The sequence below is a fragment of the Balaenoptera acutorostrata genome, chromosome 20 (genome assembly GCF_949987535.1).
Source record: "Balaenoptera acutorostrata chromosome 20, mBalAcu1.1, whole genome shotgun sequence".
NCBI lineage: Eukaryota > Metazoa > Chordata > Mammalia > Artiodactyla > Balaenopteridae > Balaenoptera > Balaenoptera acutorostrata.
Window position 1 is genome coordinate 14,199,911 of NC_080083.1, and position 24,467 is coordinate 14,224,377.

Genomic DNA, 24,467 nt, shown 5'->3' on the forward strand with positions numbered 1-24,467 from the left:
CCCCAGTCACGACGGGCAGGCCCCTCACCTTACTGGCTCCTGGCAGCAGGTGCAGCTTGACATAGGGGTCCGCCAGCCCATTGTGGTCCATCGGCTTCAGGCCCTGAGCAGAGGAGAACGGCAAAGGGTGTCACTGGGGGCCTGGGGACACAGAGCAGCCAAGGCCTCCTGGCACCTGGGTCAGCAGGCATCCCCGCCTCCTGGGCCTCCTGGCTGGGTCCATTCATGACCCTCTTCACAGAAGCAATCCTGCCCCACACCCCCAGAATGGGGGGTGGCGAGGAAGGCTCCGTGCTGGTGCGATCTCCCCCCCCCACCCCCCCAAACGTCTGGCCCTGGGCAGGCGACACAGGGTGCCTTTGCCAGATCAGCTTCTTTCTGTTTTCCTTATCTTGGAGGCCAGGTGACCACTTTCTCTGAATGAGGCCCTCGTTCTCCTGCTGTGGTCAGGCCTTTCCTTCTTCCCAATCCCCCTTCTCCCTGCTCCCCATGCACTGCGACTTCCCTCACCGACCCTAGGTCCTTGTGACCCTCTGTCCGCTCATCCACACGCTTCCCTCTGCGGCCATGGGAAAACGTTGTGTCCCCAGAGGCCACACAAGCTGGCCGGCCGTGGAGGGTCCCTCCACCAGATGGCACCCCTCACTCACTCTCAACCGCCAGTCAAGCGTGCACAGCCAAGGAACTCACGGAACCATAAACAGACAGGGGCCTAGGTGACCTCACGCTTGCTCCTGTTTGTGATAATCGTCTATTCTGCTTCCGGGATGGCACACGGGGATGGAGGAAGGCAGCTGGGGCATGTGTGGGGTAGAGCTGGCAACCCCACAGCCTCATTCAAAGATGAGCTGCAAGTTGGCTGCTCATGACCAGCCCACCTCCCCCACCTCCCAGGGGAGCCGAGGCTCTTCTCCCCCCTCCCCACCTTGGTTCGGAGGAGCTCCCAGGCAGGGGCTGAGATCTGAGGTGGGGCCTTCCGACTTCCAACGAGCACTGCTCTGCTACTGGGAAGGGGCCCACGGGTTTCAGAGCCAGGCTGGCCGGGGTTCAGGTCTCAGCTCCTGCACTTATCAGCTGGGTAAGTGGATGACTTCATCTGCCTCCTGAGCCTCGGCTTTATCATCTGTAAAATGGGATAATAGTCCCCAGATCTCAGGGTTGTTGGGGGAGCTGAGGAGGCAATGCTGACGCGGGGCCTGCTGGTGGGGCATTTGCTCCCCTTCCCCTACATGCTGGGCCCCTTGAAAGATGCCAGAGAAGCGGCTGAGGGCAGAGGCATCTGAGCTGTGCCGGGAGCTGCCTGGGCTCCAGCTCTGCCCTGCTCCGTGGGGCTGGCTCCAGGACGAGGCTTGGCCGGGCGGCCCTGCGTGCACCGTGGCAGAGAGGCAGACCTTCCCAACACAGGCCTCTCATCCCGCCTCTCACCCTTTTGCACGAAGGTGGAACTTTCCAGTTCTGCTGTGGATATGAGTGCCCGTATGTGCGTGTGCGTGCGTGTGTGTGTGGTGCAGGGGGTGGGGGGGGTGTCTGCCGCCAGGCCCTGTCCTGCAGGACAGCTTTAGGTACTGAGCACTCACTCATTTAATGCTCACAACCACCACATAGGTGGGGATGATTAACCCTATTTTACAGATGAGCAAACGGAGGCAGCTCTGCTCACCTGGAGGGAGGGTGGCCAATCTAGGGTCCAGCGCTGGGGCATCTGGCATCCTCCCAGAGGCCCCCGAGGGGCTCTGCCTGTCGGCCTCAGCCTTCCTACCCCCTGGGGCTCCTCCTCACACCCCAGCCCAGCCCAGCCCCAGCTCCTCACATGCCTGCACCACCCCTCCCCTGCAGAACTGGATCTAAGCAGAGGATGAACTGGAGAATGTGGGAGCGACCATGGCTCAGGGTCCTCCCATCCCCCATCTCGAATGCCTTGAGTGATACAAACCCAAGTGGACACACGCGTGTGCACACACATACACACACACACCCCAGTACACCCACATAGCCCCTCTAGAGCCTGGGTAGGGAAGGCGGGGCACACAGCACAGGCGGGGCCTGGAGTCTGGTTGGGGAGAAGGGACGGCTCTGGCCAGAGCAGCCTGGCAGCCAGGGCCCATTCCCAGTCCCCAGGCCTGGACAACCTCTACACAGCTGGGTGGAGGGAGAGGGGAAGGGGTCTGCCGGGGCCGTGCACCCTGCCCTCCACCTCAGCACAGCTGGGGGTTATCAGATTCCCAGCTCTGTACCTAGGGCAGGTCTGGAGCCCTTTCGAGGAGGGCAGGGAGGAAGGCAGGGCATGCCCTGTGTCACAGCCCGGGCAGCTCCCAGAGGAGAGGGCAGGGGCGGGGATGGTGCTGGCCCACAGGGACACTGCTCACCGCTGCCACGGCAGTCCAGCCACGGCGGCCCAGGCCGGGTGGGGCACAGCCGGGGCAGAACGAGGCAGCCTGCCCCTCTGGGTGAGCAGAGCCATGGGCAGGGTCGGGGAGGGGCAGAGAAGCTCGCAGGTTGGGGGGCTGGTGGTGCGGGGCTGGGCGCGGGCAGCGGTGCCGGAAGATCCTTGCTCTGAACCGGGCCCAGGCCCTTCCACAGCTCTACCGGGAGGTCTACCAGGCCGCACGGCTGCCCTTACCTTGCGGGAGAGCATCAACTTGGGCACCTTCCTCCCAGGGGGAGCGTCGCGGTGTGGGGACGAAGGGAACAGCGTGGCTGAGAACAGAGCTGACCGTGCCAGCCCAGCGCAGGACCAGCGTGGGGTTTACAGACGCCCACGCCTCCACCCAGACAGCAAGCTCAGGCCGGTGCGACCAGAGACTAATCCCCCGCCTGGCGTGGCCTCAGCGTCCAGAGCCTCCTCGGGGAGTCCGGAGGCACCCAAGTCCAACCCTTCCTCTTGGCCTGCAGGACAGGCCTGTCACCTCCCCGCCTGCCCTTCCCTCCTTCGACAGCTCCCCAGCTCTGGGGCGTCTGTCTCCTGAAAGCTACCCGCCCCCCGCCATTCTCTCTGGCTTCTCTGTTCTACTCTTTCCCCCGAAAGCCTCTCTGTAGGCGAGGCAGCTACATCTCAGGAGCAGCTGAGATGACTGAAGCGAGAACTCCCTCCTCGCCCTTGGCGCACAGGTGGGGCCTACCTTGGCCTTGCTGATGGTGCAGTGGAGAGCGTTGTTCTCCTGGTCGTAGAGCAGGCTGAAGTCCAGCGTGCCCAGGGCGGCTGCAGAGAGGGAGGGCTCAGGTCACGCCGGGCCCACACGGTGGAGAAGTGTCACCCACCCCTGCGCTGCCGGACGAGGTGCCACAGTGACCGTGCTGACTGCCACCAGCAGAGCGCCTGCTGCATACTGACCCCAACCCTGGGAAGGAGGCTCGGGGGCGGGGGGGTTAGGCCCGTCACCTCCAGACACCGCGAGCGGTGAACTGAGAGTCAAAGCCGGGCAGTGGGCCCCTGACCCCTGCGCCGTGCCTCGCGGCCCGTGGCTGGTCCAGGGTGGGGCCACGTGTGCCGCGCGCTCAGCTAAAGGGGTTCCTGTCCTCCTGGTGCAACCACCGGCCAGGGCTCCACACCTCAGCTCCCCCTGCCTCTTAACCGTCCCAGGAGTGTGCGAGAAGGCAGAGGGGTCAGTCTCTGCCGCACTGCAGGCCCCAGCCCGGCCGACTGGCTGGCCCACTCACCGCCCCCCAGCAGCACTTGGGGCTGCGGCTCCCTGGTCTCCCCGGTCCCTCGGGAGCCCTGGGCAGGCTGTGAGCAGCGAGCTGGGCCCGCGTGCTGCTGCCCCCAGCCTCTAAAAGGCAGCGAGTGATTCCCAAGGGCTGGGCAGAGGGTGCAGCAGTGATTGGATGCAGCTGCCACCCTCGGGCGTGATCACACACGGCAGCTGTGGCTTTTCTCACATGGTTCCCGGCCTGAAGGCCGGGATTGTGGGTGGGAGCAGACCTCAGGGGCAAGTCTCTTCCCCGCGAGGTACACATTCACAGGATGTCTTTAGAAGCCCAGACCCTCCTTGCAGGCTGCTGGGCTGACCAACTGGCATCTCATTCATTCATTCATTCTTTACCAAGTGTTTACAATATGCCAGACTCCAGGAACGAAGATATCAATAAGACAGGGTTCCTGCCCCGAGGAAAGCGCAGCTTAATGGGAGGAACAGATGAAAAGGATTGGTCACAACAAAGTTTAGTGGGCCAGGACTGATGGAGGGTTCACGGGGGATGCCTGGCCTGGATGTGAACTGGGGCCATCAGGAAAGGCTTCCTGGAGGAAGTGACGCTTCACCTGAGCCATGCAAGACGAGTAGGGCTTGGCCAGTGCACACTGGGGCTGGGGGAAGGGGCATTCCAACCACAGGCCAACCCAGAGGGTGGGGGGCGGAGTGGTTGGAGTGATGCTCGGGGGAGGCCAGGGGTGCCCAGTGTGCGTCTAGAGCAAACCACAGCCTGCTGGCCGAGTCCAGCCACTACTTGTCTTGCACCCCAGCTCCTAATACAGGGTCAGGCACACAGCTCAGTGTCTCTGTCGTTGTCTGGCGGGGGCACCAGTAGGGTGCGAGACCTGCCCTCTGAAGTCTGACCCTGGGTTCAAATCCTGGCTCTGCACTTCCTTGCTGTGTGACCTTAGACAGTGTATCTAGTCTCAGTGTGCCTCAGTTTCCTCATCTGCAAAATGGAGACAACGGCATCCACCTCATGGCATTGTGCTTTAATACCATGCCTGGGGTACAGAAAGAACTCAGTAGATAATTATAGAAGGAGCAGATCCATTTAGGTGATTTATCTAGAAAACTGTACTTGCCCCTCTGAGACACTTTCTGGAATGAACTCATTCTGAATTGGATCACTCCCCTCCCAGCCTTTGTGAGCAGAATACACAAATGGTCACTTACATTTTTCAGAATAACCTGAGTCATTGCTATGACTACGGTTACTGTTCTGTGTGTCAGAGTCCCAGCCCAGACACAGAAGGGCATGTGAGATGATTCCTCCACCGAGGGATCCCAGGTGGCCACTCTTCTTTGAGGTTTTCTTCATTTTTTCCGCCTCCTCCTTTGCCATCAGCTTGAAACTCCTGTTAGAGTACCTGCCCCTGGTAGCACAAACAGCTTTCGCTCCTATTCACTAGTTACTTGTTTCTTCTATGAAACCAGGTGAGAATACTTGTTAAAACTGTGTCTAAACTAAAAGTCAATAGGCCATGGGACTTCCCTGGTGGTGCAGTGGTTAAGAATCCGCCTGCCCATGCAGGGGACAGGGGTTTGAGCCCTGGTCCAGGAATATCCCACATGCCGTGGAGCAACTAAGCCCGTGCACCACAAATACTGAGCCTGCGCTCTAGAGCCCGTTGAGCCACAACTACTGAGCCCGCACACCACAGCCACTGAAGCCCACATGCCTAGAGCCTGTGCTCTGCAACGAGAGGCCACCGAAATGAGAAACACGCGCACCGCAACGAAGAGTAGCCCCCGCTCACCGCAACTAGAGAAAGCCCGTGTGCAGCAACAAAGACCCAACTCAGCCAAAAAAAAATTAAAAAAAACTCAACAGGCCTTGAGTGGAGCCTAAAGTCCTTTTCCCTGAGTGGAGCATGCGTGCTTTAGTCCAGGTGTATCTGGCCTTTTGCTGCCTGTATCCTAGCTCCCCTCTGTGCGGGTAAGCAGGTGAGGTGCTATAAGGGAGTGTGATCTATCACCACGTCTGTAACAACTAACAGCCATGGGCCCAAGCTTCTCCAGGCCCAGGCTTTTGTAATAATAGTCTCTAAAGCTCTTGGCTTTGTACGACAGTAAATCAGTCTGCTGTTCCCTTCAGACCTAACCTGTGGCTGTGCCCCCCAGACATTAGCCTCCTGAGGGCAGGGACCATGCCTCGGCCACACCTCTGACACCAGCAAAGAGCAGATGTTCAATCTACACGGCCAGTCCATCCAAACCAACTCATTCTCCAGCTGCTCATGGGAGCAGAGATGTGGTGTGATGCTCATCTATTAAAACACACAGTCCACGATCTCTGCCCGGTTCCCGATTCCAGAGAAGGACAAGCCAGCAGACAGAGTCCCCACTGGCAAATTCAGCTCCAGGCGCGGAGAGGGGTCCCTTCCACTGGCTCTACAGACATCCGTGTTTAAGGAAGGCCCGATGCTGCTCAGTGAAACCAACACTGGTATTCACTTCCCAGGAAGGAACAGCAAGCCCAGTGCTGCCCCAGGATGGGACTGATGAATTTCTTTGAACTCCAGTGCAAGTTTTATAAGAAATAATAGTTTATAAATAGAAGCTCAGGCACCAGTTTTAGAGACTTGCCGGTGGTGGAGCTCTCTCATCGCTCATAAATAAAAGCTCTCTCATCGCTCATAAATAAAAGTCTTTATTTCCTATTTGGAGAAAGGAGGCTCAGAGAGGGGAGGTGATTTGGTCAGGGTGGCACAGCAGAGCTGGATGCAGAATCCAAGCCTCTTCACTTCCATCCTGATAGCTCCTGCCTTAAAGCTTAGTGGCTTCCAAAAATTTTTTGTCTGCTGCTTTGTTTAGCTGAACTCTTGAGAGGGTGCAACGGAGAAACAAAAGAGAGAAAAACAGAATTGCTCTCGGGGTGTGGGTAGTGGAAAGGTCTCAGCCACCGCCCTGGAGGAGGCTCTGAGTTGAAAAACCCCCTGGGCTTGTGCAGGCGAGGCGGGCCCTGAGGGCAGGTGAAGGTGCTTGTCTGTGTGAGCCACAGGGTCCTGTCCTCCAGCCACTCAAATCACACCTCCTGGCTAAAGTTAACATCCTTGGATAAATAATGAGGCTTGGTCACTAATGGGCCTTTGAGAGTTGTCACCAGCTTGCTGATAATTATAGAGCTTTAATGGGGCTAATTCAGAGACAATCAAGCTCCAGCCCCTGTCAGTTCCTCTAAGGCAGCACATCCCTCTGCTCTGCTGATGGAGACTGACAGCATCATTTTGACCTTGGTTTGCACCTGGACTTTCCTCACCCGTACACCCTTGGGAGTAGGAAACCAGCCCTGGTTTTGTTTTGTTTTGGTTTTTTAAGAAAAATGTCAGCCTCTGAAATAGTTTAAAAACAACAACAACAAAAAACATGGCAAGAACCACAGAAAATGATCAAGGCTGCGTTGAAAGCATTTCATAGTTGGGGAAACTGAGGCACTGACCAGGCGCTGCAGGGGGTACAAAGAGGAATGAGCCACACATCATATAGCCCTGCTTCTCGGGAGCTCAGAGGCAGAGGGTTAGGACTTTTATAAACCTATTCATTCTTTACATTGTTCAAAAATTTTCCACTGCCACCTGGACTCAGTTCAACCTCCTTGGTGTGGCATTCAAGGCCGTCTGTGATATGACCGCTTTGGCCTCATCATCAGAGGCCTTTTCCCCTTGCTCCAGCCACTCGACTCTTCCTCCTTCCACTAAGCCAGGCTGCGTCCTCCCTCCTCCCAGCCTCAGAGCACCCTCTCTGTGGGGGAACTCTGTGCAAGCCGGTGCTTCCCATTTGGGCTCCTGACTCCCTGTCCTCACTGCTGGGCTACTTGTGTGTCACGGTTTCCATGAACTCCCTGATGGCAGAGATCATGTCTCAGGCATTCTGGAACCTCCACACTCAGCACAGCGCCCGACACCTAGTTGGTCTTATAAGGTTAAGTGCATAGAAATACGGTCCGGGTAGAATATGACTTGGCTCCAAGGAAAGGGAATCACAGCCAGTGGGTACAGGGAAATTCTTCGAGCTGAGGGACTTCTGGGCAGGCCTAACAGCGATTCCTCCCCTCCATCCTTGCTCCAGGCCTCTGTGGGGATCAGTCCTGACCTAGCCCAGGGTGAATCATGCAGGGGCAGGTGTAAGCATGGGCAAGAGATGTAATTCTGGCCAACGAGACAGAAGGACAGATCTCCTGGGGACTTCTGGGAGAGGCTTCCTCACTTTTAAACTGAGACATGGGAGAGGAAACTGATCCTTATCAAATTTAGGATCTTATTGTTACATGTGATGTCTGGACCTGCAGCAGCCACCTTGAACCATGAGGGAGGTCAGCCTAAGAGGAAAAGGGCATGGCCAAGTGGAAAGACAGAACCATCACCACTGATGCTGCTGACGAGCGGCTGCATGAATCCACCCCAGTGCCACATGACCTCCATACTCCTCACTGTTTAAGGCACTCTGAATTTTTTTCTGTTACCTACAACCCCCGAATATCCTAGTCATTACAGCTTTGAAGAATGGACTGTTTCCACAGGTGGAGATTGGGTGGGAGGGCATCTCAGGCAGGGGAGCAGCACATGTGGAGGGTGGGACATAGGACCCATCAGGAGGGCAGCAAGCAGCGGAGTCCAGCTTGGCCAGGCTGCACTGTGGACCACTGGGAGGGGAAGGGCACTGGGGGGACACTTCTAACTGTAACATTTCTGCATCTTCTCCCCATCAGTGCTCCTCTATTAGATCAATTTGGAACCTGTCAATTTTGTGTTTATGCCTTGAGGTGACTTAATAAAGGATGGGCTTTAAAGAGAAGGAAAAAAAGGCCGAATAAATAAACAGCACTTCACTCTCAGCGTTGGACAACAGAGCAACCGTCCTAATTTCTTTTTGTTAGAACAGACATAATCCAATAATTAGGGCAGCAAATAGCATAACCCTGGCTAAAGCTGTAATGAACCATCTGGCTTGAATCATTTAGGCTTATTGTAGGGATCTGGTTGTCAGAGCTGAGACGGGGGTAAAGCCTGGAGTATTGGGTAGAGAGTGGTTCCACCCGGAACCGGGTCCCCCCCATGGGCAGGAGCCAAGATTTCTGTGCTCCCATGGTGGGATGTTTGTTCGGCCACTGAGGGGGTCTAAGCCCAGGGTGGCTGCCCCTTGAAGGGAATGAGGGGGCCAAGGTGGCCCTGGCTCAGCCACACACCGTCCACCTTGGCTCTTTTCAGCAGAGTGCCCTGGTGACATGAGTGTGGCCAGCCCATGGTTCAGGCTGGCAAGGCTGTGTCAGACCTTGTACCGCTGACCTCACGTGCGTCTGTCCCCTGGCAAGACAATGAGCTCTCTGAGTCCGGGGCCCCAGCCCTGTTCCCTCTCTGCTGCTAGGAGAGTGTTCTGTGAAGGACTGCTGAGTTGATGGACTGAAGATGGGGCACTTTCGGGTCCCCTCCTTGCCTGTGGGTTCAGGGACAGCCAAAAGAAGCAACCAGATTTCTCACCTCTTAGCCGTATGTCATCAGAGGGCCCTGAGTGGCACCAGGAGGGCCTGAAGCTCAGGCAGAAGCCCTGCCCTGCTCACTTGCTCCCTTGGCATAGCAGCAAAGATGCTGGAAATGGGAACAAGTTCTTCACCCCTTCTTCTGGAGCTGGCTGAAGATTCAGGGCATGCAAAGGGGTGACCTGGGTCTCAGTTAGCGCCTGCCCAAAGGCACAGCAAGTGCCTTGCCCAAGGTGCCAGGAGCTGGGGGGGTGAAGATTCAGGATACAGCCCGGAGGGCAATAAACTGTCCCGACCCAGTTTCCCCAGGCCGGCAGGAAAGTGGAGGGAGAGGACTGTTCCCCATCCCCATACCCAGAGGGCAGGGCCTCATTACGCCAGGCTTTGGCCAGAGGGCTGTGGTCCAGGCCCGAGAAAGTGCAGAGCAGGCAGCTTCCCAGCACAGGCCCGGCTCCGAGCGACCCACGGTCTGACAAGCCTCCTCCCACTTGCTCCGCCTGGGCCTCCCTAGGGAGGGTGATGAGAGGTCGGGCCCCACCTCTTCCCGCAGTGGTCACCCCCACTGTCAGCTTCCAAAGGCACATTTTATTCTGGGGGAAACTCCAGACCCCCAGCCTGAGGCCCGTGTGGGCATTCAAGCCAGACGCAGCCAGCCTCGCTGCGCGGGGGATGGGACCCGGCAAGCCTGGGGGAAGTCGGCGAGCGACCCCTGCCCCGAGAAAGGTCCACCTCCCAGGCAGGGCCGGCGTCTGACTCGGGTTTTCCAGCTCTGAGAGTGACGCGGCTGGGGCTACAGCTGGGCTGGCGGCCTGGCGAGCAGCGCAGCCCCCACCCCCACCCCCATCCCGCGTAAACCCATCCCGCACCGCCCGGCGACCTCTTCGTTCTCGGTTTCCCTTCCAGTCCCGGCGCGGGCACCCTCAGAGCCCAGAAAGGCGCCAGGAGCGCCAGCCGGCCGGTCCTCGGCCCCGGAGGCCCCGGGAGCCCTGGCGCTTGCCTACTACCTGGGGCTCGGGGCTCAGCCCCGGAGGAGGAGGCGCGGGCTGGGGTGGGGGGCCCTTCCCGGCCGGGGAAGCGGGTGTAACAGGTGGGCGAAGGTCGGCGGCCCGGTCGAGCGCACCGGCAGGACCAACGGACGCGGGAGGAGGAACCACCAAGGTTTCTCCAAAGGACAAGCGGCCCCGCGGTCCCCTGGTCCTCGGCCCCCACGCCAGCCAAGCCGCCGCCCTCTGCGGCCGCCGGCCCCACCAGGGAGGCCGCCCGGCCCGGGCCCCGGGCGCCCTCTGCCTCTCGCCCAGCCCGACCCTCGGCCGAGGGGCCGGTCCGCCGCGGGCTCCGGAGCGGGGAGCGACCGCGCGGCCGGCAGCAACTGGTGTCTCCCCGGGGCGCAGTTCCGCCCTGCCTGGGAACAAAAGCCGCCGCCCGCGCCGGGGCTCCCGGCGGGCGGGCCGAGAGGGGGCGCGGCGCGGGCTCCGGGGAGCTGGGCCCCGGAAATGGGACACCCCCGGGGGGGCCCCCAAACTTCCCACCTCTCCGATCTGCTCGGGGGCGGTGTCGGGGCTGTGTGTGCCGGGCGCGCGGAGAGCGCACAGCGCGGCCGGGGGCAGCGACACAGGGGCGGGTGTGCCGGGGGAACCGAGGTCGCAGGGGAACCGAGGGCGGGCGAGGTCGGAAGCGCGAGCAGCCGCGCAGGGGAGGGGGCGAGAAGCCGGCGGGTGGGAAACTTACTGCAGTCGTCGGACTCGTAGCCGTCGGCGTCCGGCTCGTCCTCGGGCAGCTTGGCGGGCGGTCGCGCCGTGCTGCGGCCGGGGCCGGGGCCGGGGCTGGCGCCGTAGGCTCCAAACAGCTGGTCGACATCCTCGTCGTCGTCGCGGGCGCCGTCGGAGGGGCTGCGGCGGCCCGCGCTGGCCGCAGCCGGGCGCGCGGGGGCGTCCGGGGGTGCAGCGGCGCGGGGCCCGGCGTCCGGCGGCAGGCCCCGCGGGAAGCGGGGGAAGTAGTCGGAGATCTGCTTGATGGGCCGGATGGGGCCGGGGCACACGTCGATGGCCATATGCTCCTGGATGCTGATGGTCGCCTTCTCCCCGCGCCGCCGGAGGGTCATGCAGGCAGCGCGGCCCCGCCCGGGCGCGGCCCGGCCAGACCCGGCGCGGCCCCGGCCCGGGGGCGGCTCAGCAGGCCCGGCAGGGCGCGGCGGGGGCTGTGGGCATCGCCGGCGGCACCCCCGGACGGCCCTGACGCGGCTGCTGCCTGCTCGGCGGCGGCCAGCGCGAGTGAGTGCCAGGGGCCGGCAGGCAGGGGGCGGGCCCAGTCCGCGTCACCGGCAGCCGCCGAGCAGTGCGAGAGTGCGGGCGGCGAGGGCGGCGCGGCGCGGAGCGAGCTGAGCGGCGCCGCACTCACTCGCACTCACACCGGCGCGCACGCCGGCCCGGGACCCCGCGCGCGCACACTCGGCGGGCAGGGCCACCGGGCGCTTTCCACTCACGCACCGCAGGACGGGCGGGGAGCTGAGCAGGGACCCGCACATTTCCGCGCGTGCCCGCACTTTCTGGGCTCCGTTCACACAGGACACATACCGGTGTGCAAGGACACTCCCAGCGCACAGAAACGTGTGCAGAACTGGGCGGAAGCTCCCACTGCTCACACCTGCAGGACACACGTACCCGTACAGAGTTGCTTGAGGCTGCGGTGGCACCGTATACCCCCCAGTACACACACATCCCTAACAGGACACACAGCACTCGTCGAGGTGGTCAGGGGACCCAGGGCACCCCTGTCCCCAGCACACCTAACAGGACGTACGAACACACCCAAAAAGTGATCAGGGGACTCAAGGCACCTCCCAACCCCCAATCTAGCAGGACACACAGCCACACTCCTAGGAGTGCCGGACAGGATGCTCACACACAAGCAAGACATCCACAGCTGTACAAGGTCACTACTGGCACAGACTGTTCACCCTTCCTCTCAGGTCACATACAAACACACTCTGTAACCAGGAGTCAGTCTCTCACTTGGTCTGTGAGTAGGTTGAGGGACCCAGCCCCCGCCCGCCCGCCCCCCATGGTCAGGAGAGGATGAGGGCAAGGCAGGGCTGGGCATCCCCAGGGAATGATGAGCGAGGCAGAGGTGGAGTGGCAGGGTGTGGCCGGCCCACAGGCTCAGGCTTCCCACATGGTCAGATAACCAAACAAATGCCCAGCCCTGGCTGCTGTCCTGCTTTCCCGGGAACAACGTTCTGTTGGGAACGGCTGCTGCTTATACAGGTGTGTCCCCAGAAAGCCCTGGGAACAGACGGAATCCTGTTCACTCTCTGGTTTTCACTGAACATCAGAAACGCTTATCTTCTTGGCTGGGTCCCTTCCAGGAAAACTGAATGCAGGACCCCAAGCCTGTGCCCCTCCACCCACCATAACCCCTGTGGAGGTGTGGAGAGCAGAGAGAAGAGAGAGGAGGCCTCACCTTCATCACTTCCAGTTGCATCATTCTGGCAGATCATTGGCTCTCTCTGAACCTCAGTTTTCTCAGCTGTGAAATGGGGCTACTTCCAACCTCACAGCATCGTGGGGAGGCCGCATCTAGCACAGAGCATGGCAGATAAGAGGTGCTCACCAGCGTTGGCTTTCTCTTCACCCTTCCCTTCGGGAGATGAGACTCATCGTGAGACATGTGATGGAGATCCGCATGTTGTTTCACGGCAAGTTCTGAAACGGATGGTGAAGGTCACCACCCACCCTTGAAACCTACGGTATACTCTGTCAAGAGCCTTCAACAGCTGTTATCTCACTGATTCCTTTTATCACCCCACGATGTAGGCAGGGTACAATGTTCCCATTTTGCAGGTGAGAAAATTAAGGCTCAGACACAGTGACTCGCCCAGGTGACTGCTGGCTGGTGGCAGAGCTGGGGTCCTGACTCTCTGGAGGCTCCCACTGCCCCCATCCCCCCCTCTCCCTCCTCACCCCTAGAGAGCAGAGCTGGAAACACAGGTAAAATCCTGCTCCCCAGAGCTCTTCCTGAGGCTTCTTGACTGGGGACCGCCCAAACTGACGAGGAAGAGAGAGGGGGCCGAGAGTCTTAGGGGTTACAGTGGGAATGAACCAGCCTGGGGGCTCCCTAAGGACAATCTGGGATCCTGGTAGGAGAGAAATTCAGCCTTCCAAGAGTCAAAGGCCAAGGGAGGGACAGGAGAGCCTGGAAGCCTAACACAGTGAGTGGGTTTCCCATTCCCAGGGATGCGTAAGGGGATTAGTCCTTAAATAGGCGCAGAGTGGCTTCTGTGCTAGAGGTGGCTGCATCACAAAGCGATTATGTAATGACACGGGGTACTAAAGTACAGGCACTGAACCATCATTTCGTACTTCATTCACTTGAGGAGCACGAGAGTGTTGTTACCATCTTACAGATGGTGAAACTGAGGCTTCAGGAGGTCGAGTGACCGGGAATGAGAGCCTGGATTTCCTGACCCCGTGCCCTTTTGATGGCAAGGCTCTACCCGTGTGTTCACTGGGATGTGGGGACAGAGGGGGCTGATCACTTCCTCCTGGCTTCTTGACTTTCTGTGGATCTGGCTTTCTGGAAGATCAGCCCCCGGCTCTTGGCTCTGCAGGTGCTGGCTCTAGGGAGGGTCTGGAAGAAGTGGGAGCCAGGATGACCACTGGAGAAACACGTGGCATATCTGAGGCCAACCTCCAGCAGGCGGCAGAGTCAAGGGCCACTCTGCGATCTTACTTCATCCAGCTGTGAGCCCAGCTGAGATGAGGTAGGGCTCCCTGGAGGGGTAGAATTGGTGTTATCTGGGCAGGTGTCTAGTTTCTAGAAAGAGTCTGGGCAGGGGAGTTAGGCAGACGGATTCAAAAGCCAGTGTCTCCCTCCTCCTAACTGTGTGTGATTTGGGGCAAGCTGCTTAACTTAGGCCCGCAGCGTCACCTGTGGAATGGGGGAGGCCATGAACAACCTCGTGAGAAGTGAAGGTAGAGATGCCTATAAAGCGTCTGGCCCAGAGCCTGGGACGTAAGAGGCACTCAGTGAATCGTCATTCTCTCGCCCCTGCCTTCCCGGTGCAAACCATGGTTGGACGCCCTGTGCCTGCCTCAGTCTCTCCACCAGTGAAATGCAATTGGCTGCCTTCTTTTCCTGTCCACTGCCAGGACCAGATGAGGACGCTGGGGAAAGTGCCTTGAGAAGTGAACGTACCGGCCAAGGATGGGGTGCCGGCTGGCATGTGTGGGGATCTTTAAACAGCTGGACGTGTCCAGACCCCATCAATCATGTTGCCTTCCATTCCCCACACAGGGGTGGGCAGCTCGGCAGCTAGACTCGTCCTTGGCAAAGTTAAGTGGGTAGACTCACAGCCCTCAGGAACCCTGCACTCTTTTTTTTTTGGCTGCGCTGCGCAGCATGTGGGAGCTCAGTTCCCTGAGCAGGGATGGAACCCGTGCCCACTAAAGTGGAAGCGCGGAGTCCTAACCACTGGCCCGCCAGGGAGGTCCATGGAACCCTGTACTCTTGATTCTCCCCCACGTGCTTCTCCTAACAGGCTTCTGACCTCCCCCTCCCTCCCCAACAGACTACAAAGGCCCCTGTCCAACAAGGTAGAAGTGGGTTCCTCAAAGGACGGCCCAGGTACCTGTATCCCTGGGATGCCTGCTAATAATGCAGATTCCAGGCCCCTACCTCACACCCACTAACTCAGATATGTGCGTGAAGACTCAGGGTGCATCTTAACAAGCACGCCTAGATTATTTTTATGCACAATTATTTTTATGAGAATCGCTGGGTTAGAAGGTGCAAACGGTTTAACATTCTCACCTGTTTTGCTGTCCCCACACTGTCCAACGTGCAACACTCAGCGGGGAGGGTTGGAATTTCTAGGAGCGCTTTGGCAAAGTCCCAACAGGGAGTCTGAAACACCCCACATCAGGCATTGTGACTTCTTTCCTGGCTGAGAGCGACCAGTTAAAGCCTTTCCTTCCAGTAGGTGAGAGGCATTTAGAGGAAATGACCTCTACCCTGCACTTGGCTGGACGTCCTTGGTTGGCATCTCTGGCTGGTGTCTGTGTGCCCTGGGAGGAAGGACCCTCCCTGGCCCTGGTCTAACGTGTACCCCCAGTCTCCATCCTTCCCTGATTACTGGAGGAGCTCTGGGCTTGCTGTGCTGATAGAAGTTTCTCTGTACTGATAGGAAATTTTAACCCAAACGAGGGGCTGATGGAAAAACTCCAAGCACTTGCTGTTTGATGGAGAGGGGCCTTCTGGGGGCCCTTGTCCATTCATTTCTCTAAGAATCCACACTGTAACAAATATTTATTGAGCACCTACCCTGTGACAGGCTCCGGGCTGCGTCCTGCAGGGGGCCTGATGGTGAACAAAGCCCCATTTTTCTTTCGATTCCAGATGACAGAGGGCAAATCAGGAGGGGAGGGGAGACATCCACTCTGGCCGCCCCCTGCCTCTTCCTCAGCCCACGCCGGGGCCTCAGCCCGGGAAGCGTGCAAGTCGACGCACAATAAGTCGATGGAAGCGGTTGCCATATAGCCTGTGGCTGCTGAGAGGCAAACTGGATATATTAAGCAATATTAAAAATGCAGCTCTTTCTGATAATTTATTATGCACATTTCATAAACATATTATACTCATCACGGTACATTTACTAGCACTGGGCCTACCAGTGGGGAAAAGTTAACACTTACCTAATGATGTCATTTCACAGATGTCAAATGTTCTTGGAGCCGTCGTGATGGGCTAAATGGCTCAAAGAGATGCTCGTCTCCTTCTCCTCCTGGGACACCTGTTCAGTGGTTTGCAGACCACAGGTCTGTCAGCACCCACAACTCCCACTTTCTGAGGCCTGGAGATGGAGGACCTGGCCCAAGGTCACAGGAGGCTGACCCAGGACTTACAGCCAGGGGCTGAGTGGAGGGACTACGGCTCTCTCTCCTTCTCCACACAGGCCATGTTCTGGGCTGCCGGATTGGAAAGAGGCCAAGGTGAGAAGCTCACCTGGCAGGAGGGGCTTAGCCCAGGATCAGGCTGCCTCTGGCTGGAGATCAGATGCCAGGGAGGGATAATGCTGAATCCTTAGGGGAAGCTCCAGAAATAACCTGCTGAAGGACAGGGTGTGTAGCCTGAGGCTTAGACGACAGCAAGGATGAGGCAGCACCCTCTGCCCCCACCCTAAGAGGCCTAGGGACTGCTGGAGCCCAGGGGCTGGTTCGAGTGTCTTCTAGAGTGGCGTGAACGTTTCAGCATTATGAATGCGCTAGAATGGGCAGGAGCTCTAACTGGCCGTTTTGAAACTGAGAGCCAAGAGCCACGTATGTTCCCTCAAAGAGCTTTGAACTATGATGCAGTTCAGAAGATGTTAACAATGCAAATGGTGGCTTCCAATTTTAACTCATTCTACTTTTGAAATTTATAAAATATTTCAGTCATAGAGAAAAGGTCTAGAGTATAACATAAAGACCCACAAGCCAGCCTAAAAACAAAACATTTCAGGTTTCTCAAAAAGCTAAACATAGAATTACCATATGACCCAGCAATTCCACTACTAGGTACACATCCAAAAGAACTGAAAGCAGGGACTCAAACAGATACTTGTACACTAATGTTCACTGCAGCATCATTCACAACAGCCAAAAGGGAAACAACCCACATGTCTACCAAGATATGAATGGAGAAACAAAATGTGGCATATCCATACGATGGGATATTATTCAGCCCTGAAAAGTAATGAGTTCTGCTCTATGCTACAACCTGGATGAAAGTTGAAAACACGTTAAGTGAAAGAAGATAGACACAAAAGCACAAATATTATATGACTTTCCTTATAGGAAATGTCTAGAATAGGCAAATTTATAAAGACAGAAAGTAGATTAGAGGTTACCAGGGTCTGGGGTGAGGGGAATGGGGAGCTTAATGGGCACAGAGTTTCTGCTTGGGGCGACGAAGGAAGTTTTAGAAATAGAGAGCAGTGATAGTTGCACAATATTGTGAATGTAATTAATGCCACTGAATGCTACACCTAAAAATGATTAAAATGGCAAATTTTGTGTTTTATATATATTTCACCACAATTTTAAAAATTACAGATGCATTTGAAATCCCCTGATATTCCTCCTCCATCCCACTGCTCTCCCCAGGGGCCATCACTGTCTTGAATTCCATAATTATCATTCCACGCATTCATTTTTACATTACTAAATATGTATGCATCCATAAACAATATATGATATTGTCTTGCACATCTTAAAACTTCATATAAATGGCATCATACTGTACACATCCTCATTCAACTGATTTTTTTCACTTACCATGGTTTGTGAGATTTATTCCTGCTGATGCGTAAACTATAGTTTGTTTTCATTGCTGTATAACATTCCACTCTGTGACTACACCACAATTTATTTCTCCTTAGTCCCATCATTGGACATTTAGGTTGACTCCCACACTTTGCTATTGCAAACCTGTTGCCATGGATAGTCCTATCTCCTGGCCCACATGGGAGGGTTTCTTTGCAAATTCCTGGATAGGGAATTGCTGGGCTGAAGGATATATGTATCTTTAGCTTGACCAGATAATGCCAAACTGCTCTCCATAGTGGTTATGACCCTTTCATTCCTATCAGCTATGTCTGAGGGTTCCACTTCCTCCACACCCCCATCAATACTTGATGTCGCCCGACTTTCGAATTTTTGCTGGTCTAATTGGTGTGAGAGGGCATCTCATCATGTTTAATTTGTTCTTATTGCTAACTAGGTGCTGTTGCATTTTTTCCCCACTAAGAGTGGGTGTGAGCTGACAATAGATAAATGTAGCAAATTGAAAATTAAAGCATTTCTATTGATAAGGGGTAGGTTAAATACAGTATGACTCACCTTTACAATGGAATATTATTATGTAACCATTAAAAAGGACAAGGCAGCTCTGTGTGCACTAATATGGAGGATATATTGATATTCTGATGCACTAAAAATCTTTTCATCACAGATATATTGTCTAATAAAAAAGGAAGAGGCATAAAACAGTGTGTTCTCTTTGTATATAAAGATGTATATACACATGTATTTATATATGCATAAGATACCTCTGAAAGAATAAACAGGAAATTGATAAAAACTGTTCATCTGTGAAGGGAACTGTAGGGTCAGGGAAATTTTTTTGCTCTGTGCATTTACACTACACATATGTATTACCCGTTAAACAAGAAATTCATAGAGACAGAAGGTAGAATAGAGGTTACCAGAGGCTTGGGGATGGAGAGTGGGAGGTTATTATTTAATAAGTACAGTTTCTCTTTGGGATGATGAGAAAGGTCTGGAAATGGATAGTGGTGATGGTTGTACAACACTGTGAATGTACTTAACCCACTGAATCATACACTTAAACATGGTTAAAGTGGCATATTTATGTTATCTATATTTTGCCACTATAAAAAAGTAGGAAAAGATGTTAAAAAAAAAAAGTCGGAAAAGAATAAGCCCATGATGAAAAAAGATTTTAACTGTACCCTTTAAAAATAATAATTATTTAAAATTTTGTTCCTTTCTGAATCTCCGGCCCCTGAAGATAAGTCCTAATCCTGGCTCCACAGAGGGGATGGTGGGAGCTGGGAGCCAGGACCTGGATCTAGCGGGCAGGGGTCTCCACCGGACGGGAGTTGAGACTTCCAGAGTCCCCCAGAAGACAGAGATGCCAGCTCCTGAGGCCTCACCTTGGCTGAGCACTGCCTAAATCCCCATCAAGACTCTGGTCCCATGAACTTGGTGGCCTGGGTGGCCCATGCAGCTCTAAGGTTCCCCAGCCCCACGCTTCCTTCTACTGCTGCTTGCCTCTCAGCCCTGTCCCCGTGGCTCGCAGATCCCTGCTTCTCCGTAAACAAGACCTCTGATGATCTGGGCCTCTCCCACCATTTCGCCCAGCTTGGCCCTCCTCCATGCCTTGGCACTGGAGTCTCCCCAGATCCTTTTAATGCTCTGCCAACGTGTTGTGCCCTAGCGCCCACCCCCTCTGTGCCATTCTCACGGCTCCGGATGCCTTCGCCCCTCAACATGACAGCCCCGGCCCGGTACCGCTCCACCAGCAACCTCCCTCCCAAGGGCTTCACGTCAGCCGTCACTTCCCACGGCCACACCCCGGGCCCTGCCGTGCCCTGTCGCCGCGCTACTTCCTAAATCACATCTGCAGCCCAGGCAGGGTGGGTGGATCAGACACCAGAGAAGGAAGACCTGGTTCACGGGCGGAGCAGCTTCCTTTAGTCTCACTGCTGCTGCAGACACCTCGCCTGCAGGTCCCTGCATTTCCACCTGAAAACCTCTGCGGGTCCCAAGCCCCCAGCAAAAGCCCAAAGCACAGCCAAACAGAGGACACCCCGTAACCTGGCGTTCCCCAGCCTCTGTCACTTATGCACCAGCTTCTCAACTGGGACCTGCGTTATTATTTACTTTAAATCAACGTGCATTAAAAAAATGCTTTAAATACCCAGGTTAGCTTTGTCCTAACGATAATATCTGTGATGGGAATTGATGCACTGGTTATATTTCTCTACTGCTCACTGAAATAAACATATAATTATTACAATAAAATTGTTTTCATTAAGTAAATAAGGTTAAGTCAATTGCCCAGGGTCTCATAACCAGAAAGAGGCAGAGCTAACACGTGGCTGACATCACTGTTCTCCCAGCCCCCATCGACCAGCCAAGTCTGCTACACGGTGAAGCTGAAGACGACAGAACACAGCTCTGCGCAGGTGCGTTGCAGGGCGGGGCGAGCCTGTCTGAGGTTTGCTTGGCATCCTCGTGGCACCTGCCAGCTCTGCGTTGGCTCACCCCCGCACACACATGCACAGGGCAACGGCCCAGGGGCCTACGCTCCCACGGGGCCAGGCCTTGGTGCTCACCTTCTACCTCATTGGAGAGCCCAGGGTCTGAGTCAGATTAGCAGCATGGCAGCCCTACCTCCCCTGCCCCCAGCTCTAGATCCCCAGCGACCGGCCGTCCGGCGCAGGAGGCAAGGGCTTGTCCTCAGTCCTGAAACGTGAAGGCAGCGAGTTAGGTCAGCAAACGGGGTGGACGGAGGAGGAAGGGGTCCCGGCAGAACGGCTGGCGGTTGAACTGGCTGCAGCTTGGGCTGTGAAGCGGGGCGCTACAGGGGCGGGGGGTGGAGGCCTGATGGCCCTGCTGAGCCTTACACCCTCCCCCTCCTGGGGGGCTACTTTCCCGCGGGCTCCCCTGCCTGCTGGGTGAGTGTGTGAGCACTTCGCTGCGTCCGCTTTTAGAGTCAAAGACTCCAGGACGGTGCAGGGTCCTCATGGCTCCTCCAGCCTCCCCTCGCACTGCCAGCCCGGTGCCCAAACACACCCATCGCCCAGCCGGGCTGCTCCACCTCTGCCTGCTGCCCTCACCTCCCCCGCCTCCGCCCCCCCCCCCCCCCCCACCGCACACACCTGCGCTGCCCCGATGCTCAGGTGTTGTTCCTCCGAGGCCAGGAATTCTTTTCACGATGCCCCCTCGTGGCTGGGTCTGTGCCTCATTAGAGCTCTCTTCTCACTTTCCGTGACTTCTGTTCCAGCGTCTGTCTCCCCGAGTTTCTTGAGGGCCTCGAGGGACGGCTCCATCTTTGAGACCCTCAAGCTGTGCGCTCAAGGTTGACACGCCTCTGGAGCCCCGGGGGCTTTCCCAGGACTCACCCCCGGGAGCCCAGGCTGCAGCCCAGGGAGGGCGGGGAATCGCCCACGGTCCCAGAGTTCAGAAGCTGGGGGGCAGGCAGCCGTCCACAACATAGCCAATGTTTGTTAACATGGAAACCTAGGCCCAGAGAGGTGACCTGACCTGTCCAAGGTTGCTCAGTAACTCTGAGGCAAGCCAGGGCTCGTGGCTCTGTGCCAGCCTCTGTCCTGGGGACAAAGAGGGTGGTTTTACCCTTTCCTGCCACTTGGGATTCTTTGGGCGCAGCCTCCAGCTCAGGATTTGAAGCACATCCCAGATACGCCGGTGGGGTTTTCCTGCTCCCTGGGCCCTGCCTGGGTTCTAGTGGCCCTGGTGGTGACTGGAACTTGACCCCTTCCCACAAGGCTTTGGCAGAGGATGCTTAGTCCTGAAGAGGAATCCATTTCCTTCCCTTCATCCTATCCTCCTCTGCCCAGGCCCACTGATGCAAGCCTAGGTCTGCCTCAGGGCCTTTGCACTAGCCAGCAACTCCTCCGAAATATCCTTGTACCACATCATCTCGTGGGGGGCTCATTCCCACCTTTTAGATTTCAGCTCAAGGCCATCTCCTCGAGAGGTCTGACAACCCGAACAAGCCAGCTGAGTTCAGGTCCTGTTTACTGTTCATTGTGGGTGAGCTCATTGGCGGTAGGGACGCAGCACAGTGCCTGGCCCATAGCTGGCAGGCACTCAATTCACAGTCGCTGAAGGAAAGAATCAAGCACATTGGCAGCCGGGCCAACCAGAACCAGCCGAGGTTGTTGGGGAGAACCTTGGGGTTACAGGCAGGGCAGCTGTGGAAGGAGGGAGGCAAGGCCAGCAGAGGCCTCGCCAGCCCGCCCGGCTTCTCCCTGCCTGCACAAGCTCCCACCCTGGGCAGGCGGTGGCCTTGGAGACAGCAGCGTCCAGAGGGAGGAGGGAGGGAGAGCAGAGGGTCATCCATCAGCCGGAGACGTGGAGAGCCTGGTAAATCAGGGAGGCTGTCTCAGGCTCCTCCACCAAACGTCTGCCTGGTGCTCTGGACGTCTGGGAGCCTGGTGGGCAGGCGGAGGGGCTGCTTGGGGACTGCGGACAGCCAAGGCAACCCCAGGGACACCCTGACTGAGGAAGGAGGACAATGCCCTCCCTCTCCCTGTACCCCCAGGCACCTCAGTGTATGGCCAGTGACCTTATACAACTTTCACCCCATCCTGCAAGGCAGGTCATTATTCTGTTTGACTTACGTTGAATTTCAATATACAAGAGTATAGAGGTTGACATATCAAATCCCAAAACATACCCACCAAAATCAACATGTTCTTTTTTCAGAGACATTTTTCAGCTTAAAAAATGTGAACTATAACAGAAAATTGCATAAAACGCAGATGCACAGTGTAATGAATAGTTATAAAGCAAACACCAGTGTAATCACCACCATTTCATCACAGAAGTCATGAAGTAGGGAGTTAACGATCCCTCCCCGCCCAAGCTGTCCATGATGTGTCTGTCTCACTCCACGCTTCCCTTGCCCCCTACAAATTCTGATTTTTATGACACCATTGCCTAGGTTTCCTGGTCTTTTAAATATATAAATACAATAAAACATTACAGACAAAAATGTCCCTTCCTGAGTCCCATCCACTCAGCGGGCAAGCATAATTATGATGCATCATTCCAGGCTCTGTCTGATGTTCTTACTATGCATACTTGTATTAGAGAAATACTGTTTTATATAGATTAAAACTTTTCACAAGTGGCATCAATACTGGGTGTATTATTCTGCAACTTGCTTCTTCACTCCTCTCTAAATGCTTTACCAAAAAACAGCTTTACTGAGGTATAATTTATACACCATGAAATTCAACTGTTTCAAGCGTATGATTTAATGGTTTTGAGTAAATTTACAGAGTTGTGCAACCATCCACACAGTCCAATTTCAGAACGTTTCCATCCCTCCAAAAAAGTCTAAATGCTTTCTTGTTTTCTCTCTTTTCCTCTAAACGCTTTTTTTAAAAAAAATTTTTATTTATTTATTTGTTTTTTATTTTTGGCTGTGTTGGGGTCTTCATTGCTGCACGCAGGCTTTCTCTAGTTGCGGCGAGCGGGGTCTACTCTTCGTTGCGGTGCTCAGGTGGCTTCTCTTGTTGTGGAGCATGGGCTCCAGGCACGCGGGCCTCAGTAGTTGCGGCATGCAGGCTCAATAGATGTGGCTCACGGGCTTAGTTGCTCTGTGGCATGTGGGATCTTCCCGGACCAGGGCTGAACCCGTGTCCCCTGCATTGGCAGGCAGATTCTTAACCACTGTGCCACCAGGGAAGCCCTCTAAATGCTTTTTGATACACATTTTAATATCTGCCCTCTATAAAGCTCCTACTACATGCCATGTGTTCTAAGAGCATTACCTATGTCACTCATTTAACCCTTGCAGAACCTCTGTCAGATGAGTTCAGAGAGGGTGAGGAACCGCCCAAGGTCCCTCTGCTAGAAACCGATAGAACAGGCCAGGAACCCAGCCACCTGAGCCTAGAGGCTGCAGAGCAGCTCCGTTCCCCGGGTGCTCTGAATTGCACGTTTTTCCTACTATAAGCTACGTTGGGCGAACACTTTCATCACACAGATGAGACACTGCAGCTCAGAGGGGCCAAGTGACTTGCTCGATATTCCCGGGGTGGGAACCGGCAGAGCTGGGATTCGGATCCAGGTCTGTGTGACTCTCAGGCTCCCCCTTTTCTGGTCCCCTCTGCTGCTTTTCTCTTTTCATTACAGAAAAGGGGAAAGGGAGGGAAAGGAGGGGGAGGCTGGGTGGAAAAGGAGAGAGAGATGTCAGAACCGACCTCTAAATTCGTGCATGTACCCACAAACACACTGACACAGCCGCACATGCGCACAGAGGGCTGCACACACCTGTACGGGTGCACATCCACCCAGGTGCACACGCACAGCTGCACACACACTCACCTGACCAGAGTCAGTGTTCAGAGGCCCCTTGTGCTCAAAATGAAGAGAATGTCAGAGAGAGAGAGAGAGAGAGAGAGAGTGTGTGTGTGTGTGTGTGTGTGGAGTGGGGGATTCAGCTTTGCCGGGTCCCTCGGTGGCCCCTGTGTCAGGGTCCAGACCTGGGAAACGCTCCATCAGGGGCAGGGCCCCTCCCTGCGGGGGGGCTGGGCCTCCGTTCCCACAGCCCCCTCTCCTGTCCCGGTGTCTGCTGAGGGTCTTTGCTAAATAAAGTCTCAGTTCCAGGGAAACGGAGCAGGGCGTGATCTCCGGGGACTTCACGGAGCTGTTGGAGCCGCAGGGCCAGCCCGGCTCCTGTGCTGCCAGGAGCCGAATCCACCGTGTCTCTGCTCACTGGTCTAGATGCCGCCTGTCCCCAAAGATCATTCCTGTCCCTGGACTCATGTGAACCTACACAGACATGCGAGGGGCATGGGAGCCCCGCTGAAAAAGCGAGAGCAAACTCTGAGTGAGCACGCGCTGTGTGCCAGACATACGGCCTCGACGCAGGTCTGTGAGGCGTGCACGGCGACCACTACCATTGCAAACATGGGGAAACCCAGGCGCTGGGGGCCTTCTGCAGGACCCTACAGCTAACAAGAGGTGGGCTCTGGATGCAGACGC

The 24,467-nt window shown here is 56.0% G+C and overlaps 1 protein-coding gene across 1 annotated transcript in view; it reads right to left on the bottom strand.

The window, feature by feature from the left end:
• DOC2B (double C2 domain beta) overlaps positions 1–24,467 on the bottom strand; it is a 49,762-nt gene that overhangs the window by 14,715 nt on the left and 10,580 nt on the right. The window contains exons 6-14 of the mRNA XM_057535868.1: positions 20,609–21,833; positions 20,063–20,192; positions 16,168–16,271; positions 15,858–15,955; positions 15,487–15,712; positions 12,628–12,869; positions 10,897–11,811; positions 3,120–3,199; positions 29–103 (exon numbers count right to left, since the gene is read on the bottom strand). Of these exons, the coding sequence (XP_057391851.1) occupies positions 29–103; positions 3,120–3,199; positions 10,897–11,269 (528 nt within the window). The 5' untranslated portion in view covers positions 11,270–11,811; positions 12,628–12,869; positions 15,487–15,712; ... (2 more) ...; positions 20,063–20,192; positions 20,609–21,833. The remainder of the gene's footprint in view (positions 1–28; positions 104–3,119; positions 3,200–10,896; positions 11,812–12,627; positions 12,870–15,486; positions 15,713–15,857; positions 15,956–16,167; positions 16,272–20,062; positions 20,193–20,608; positions 21,834–24,467) is intronic.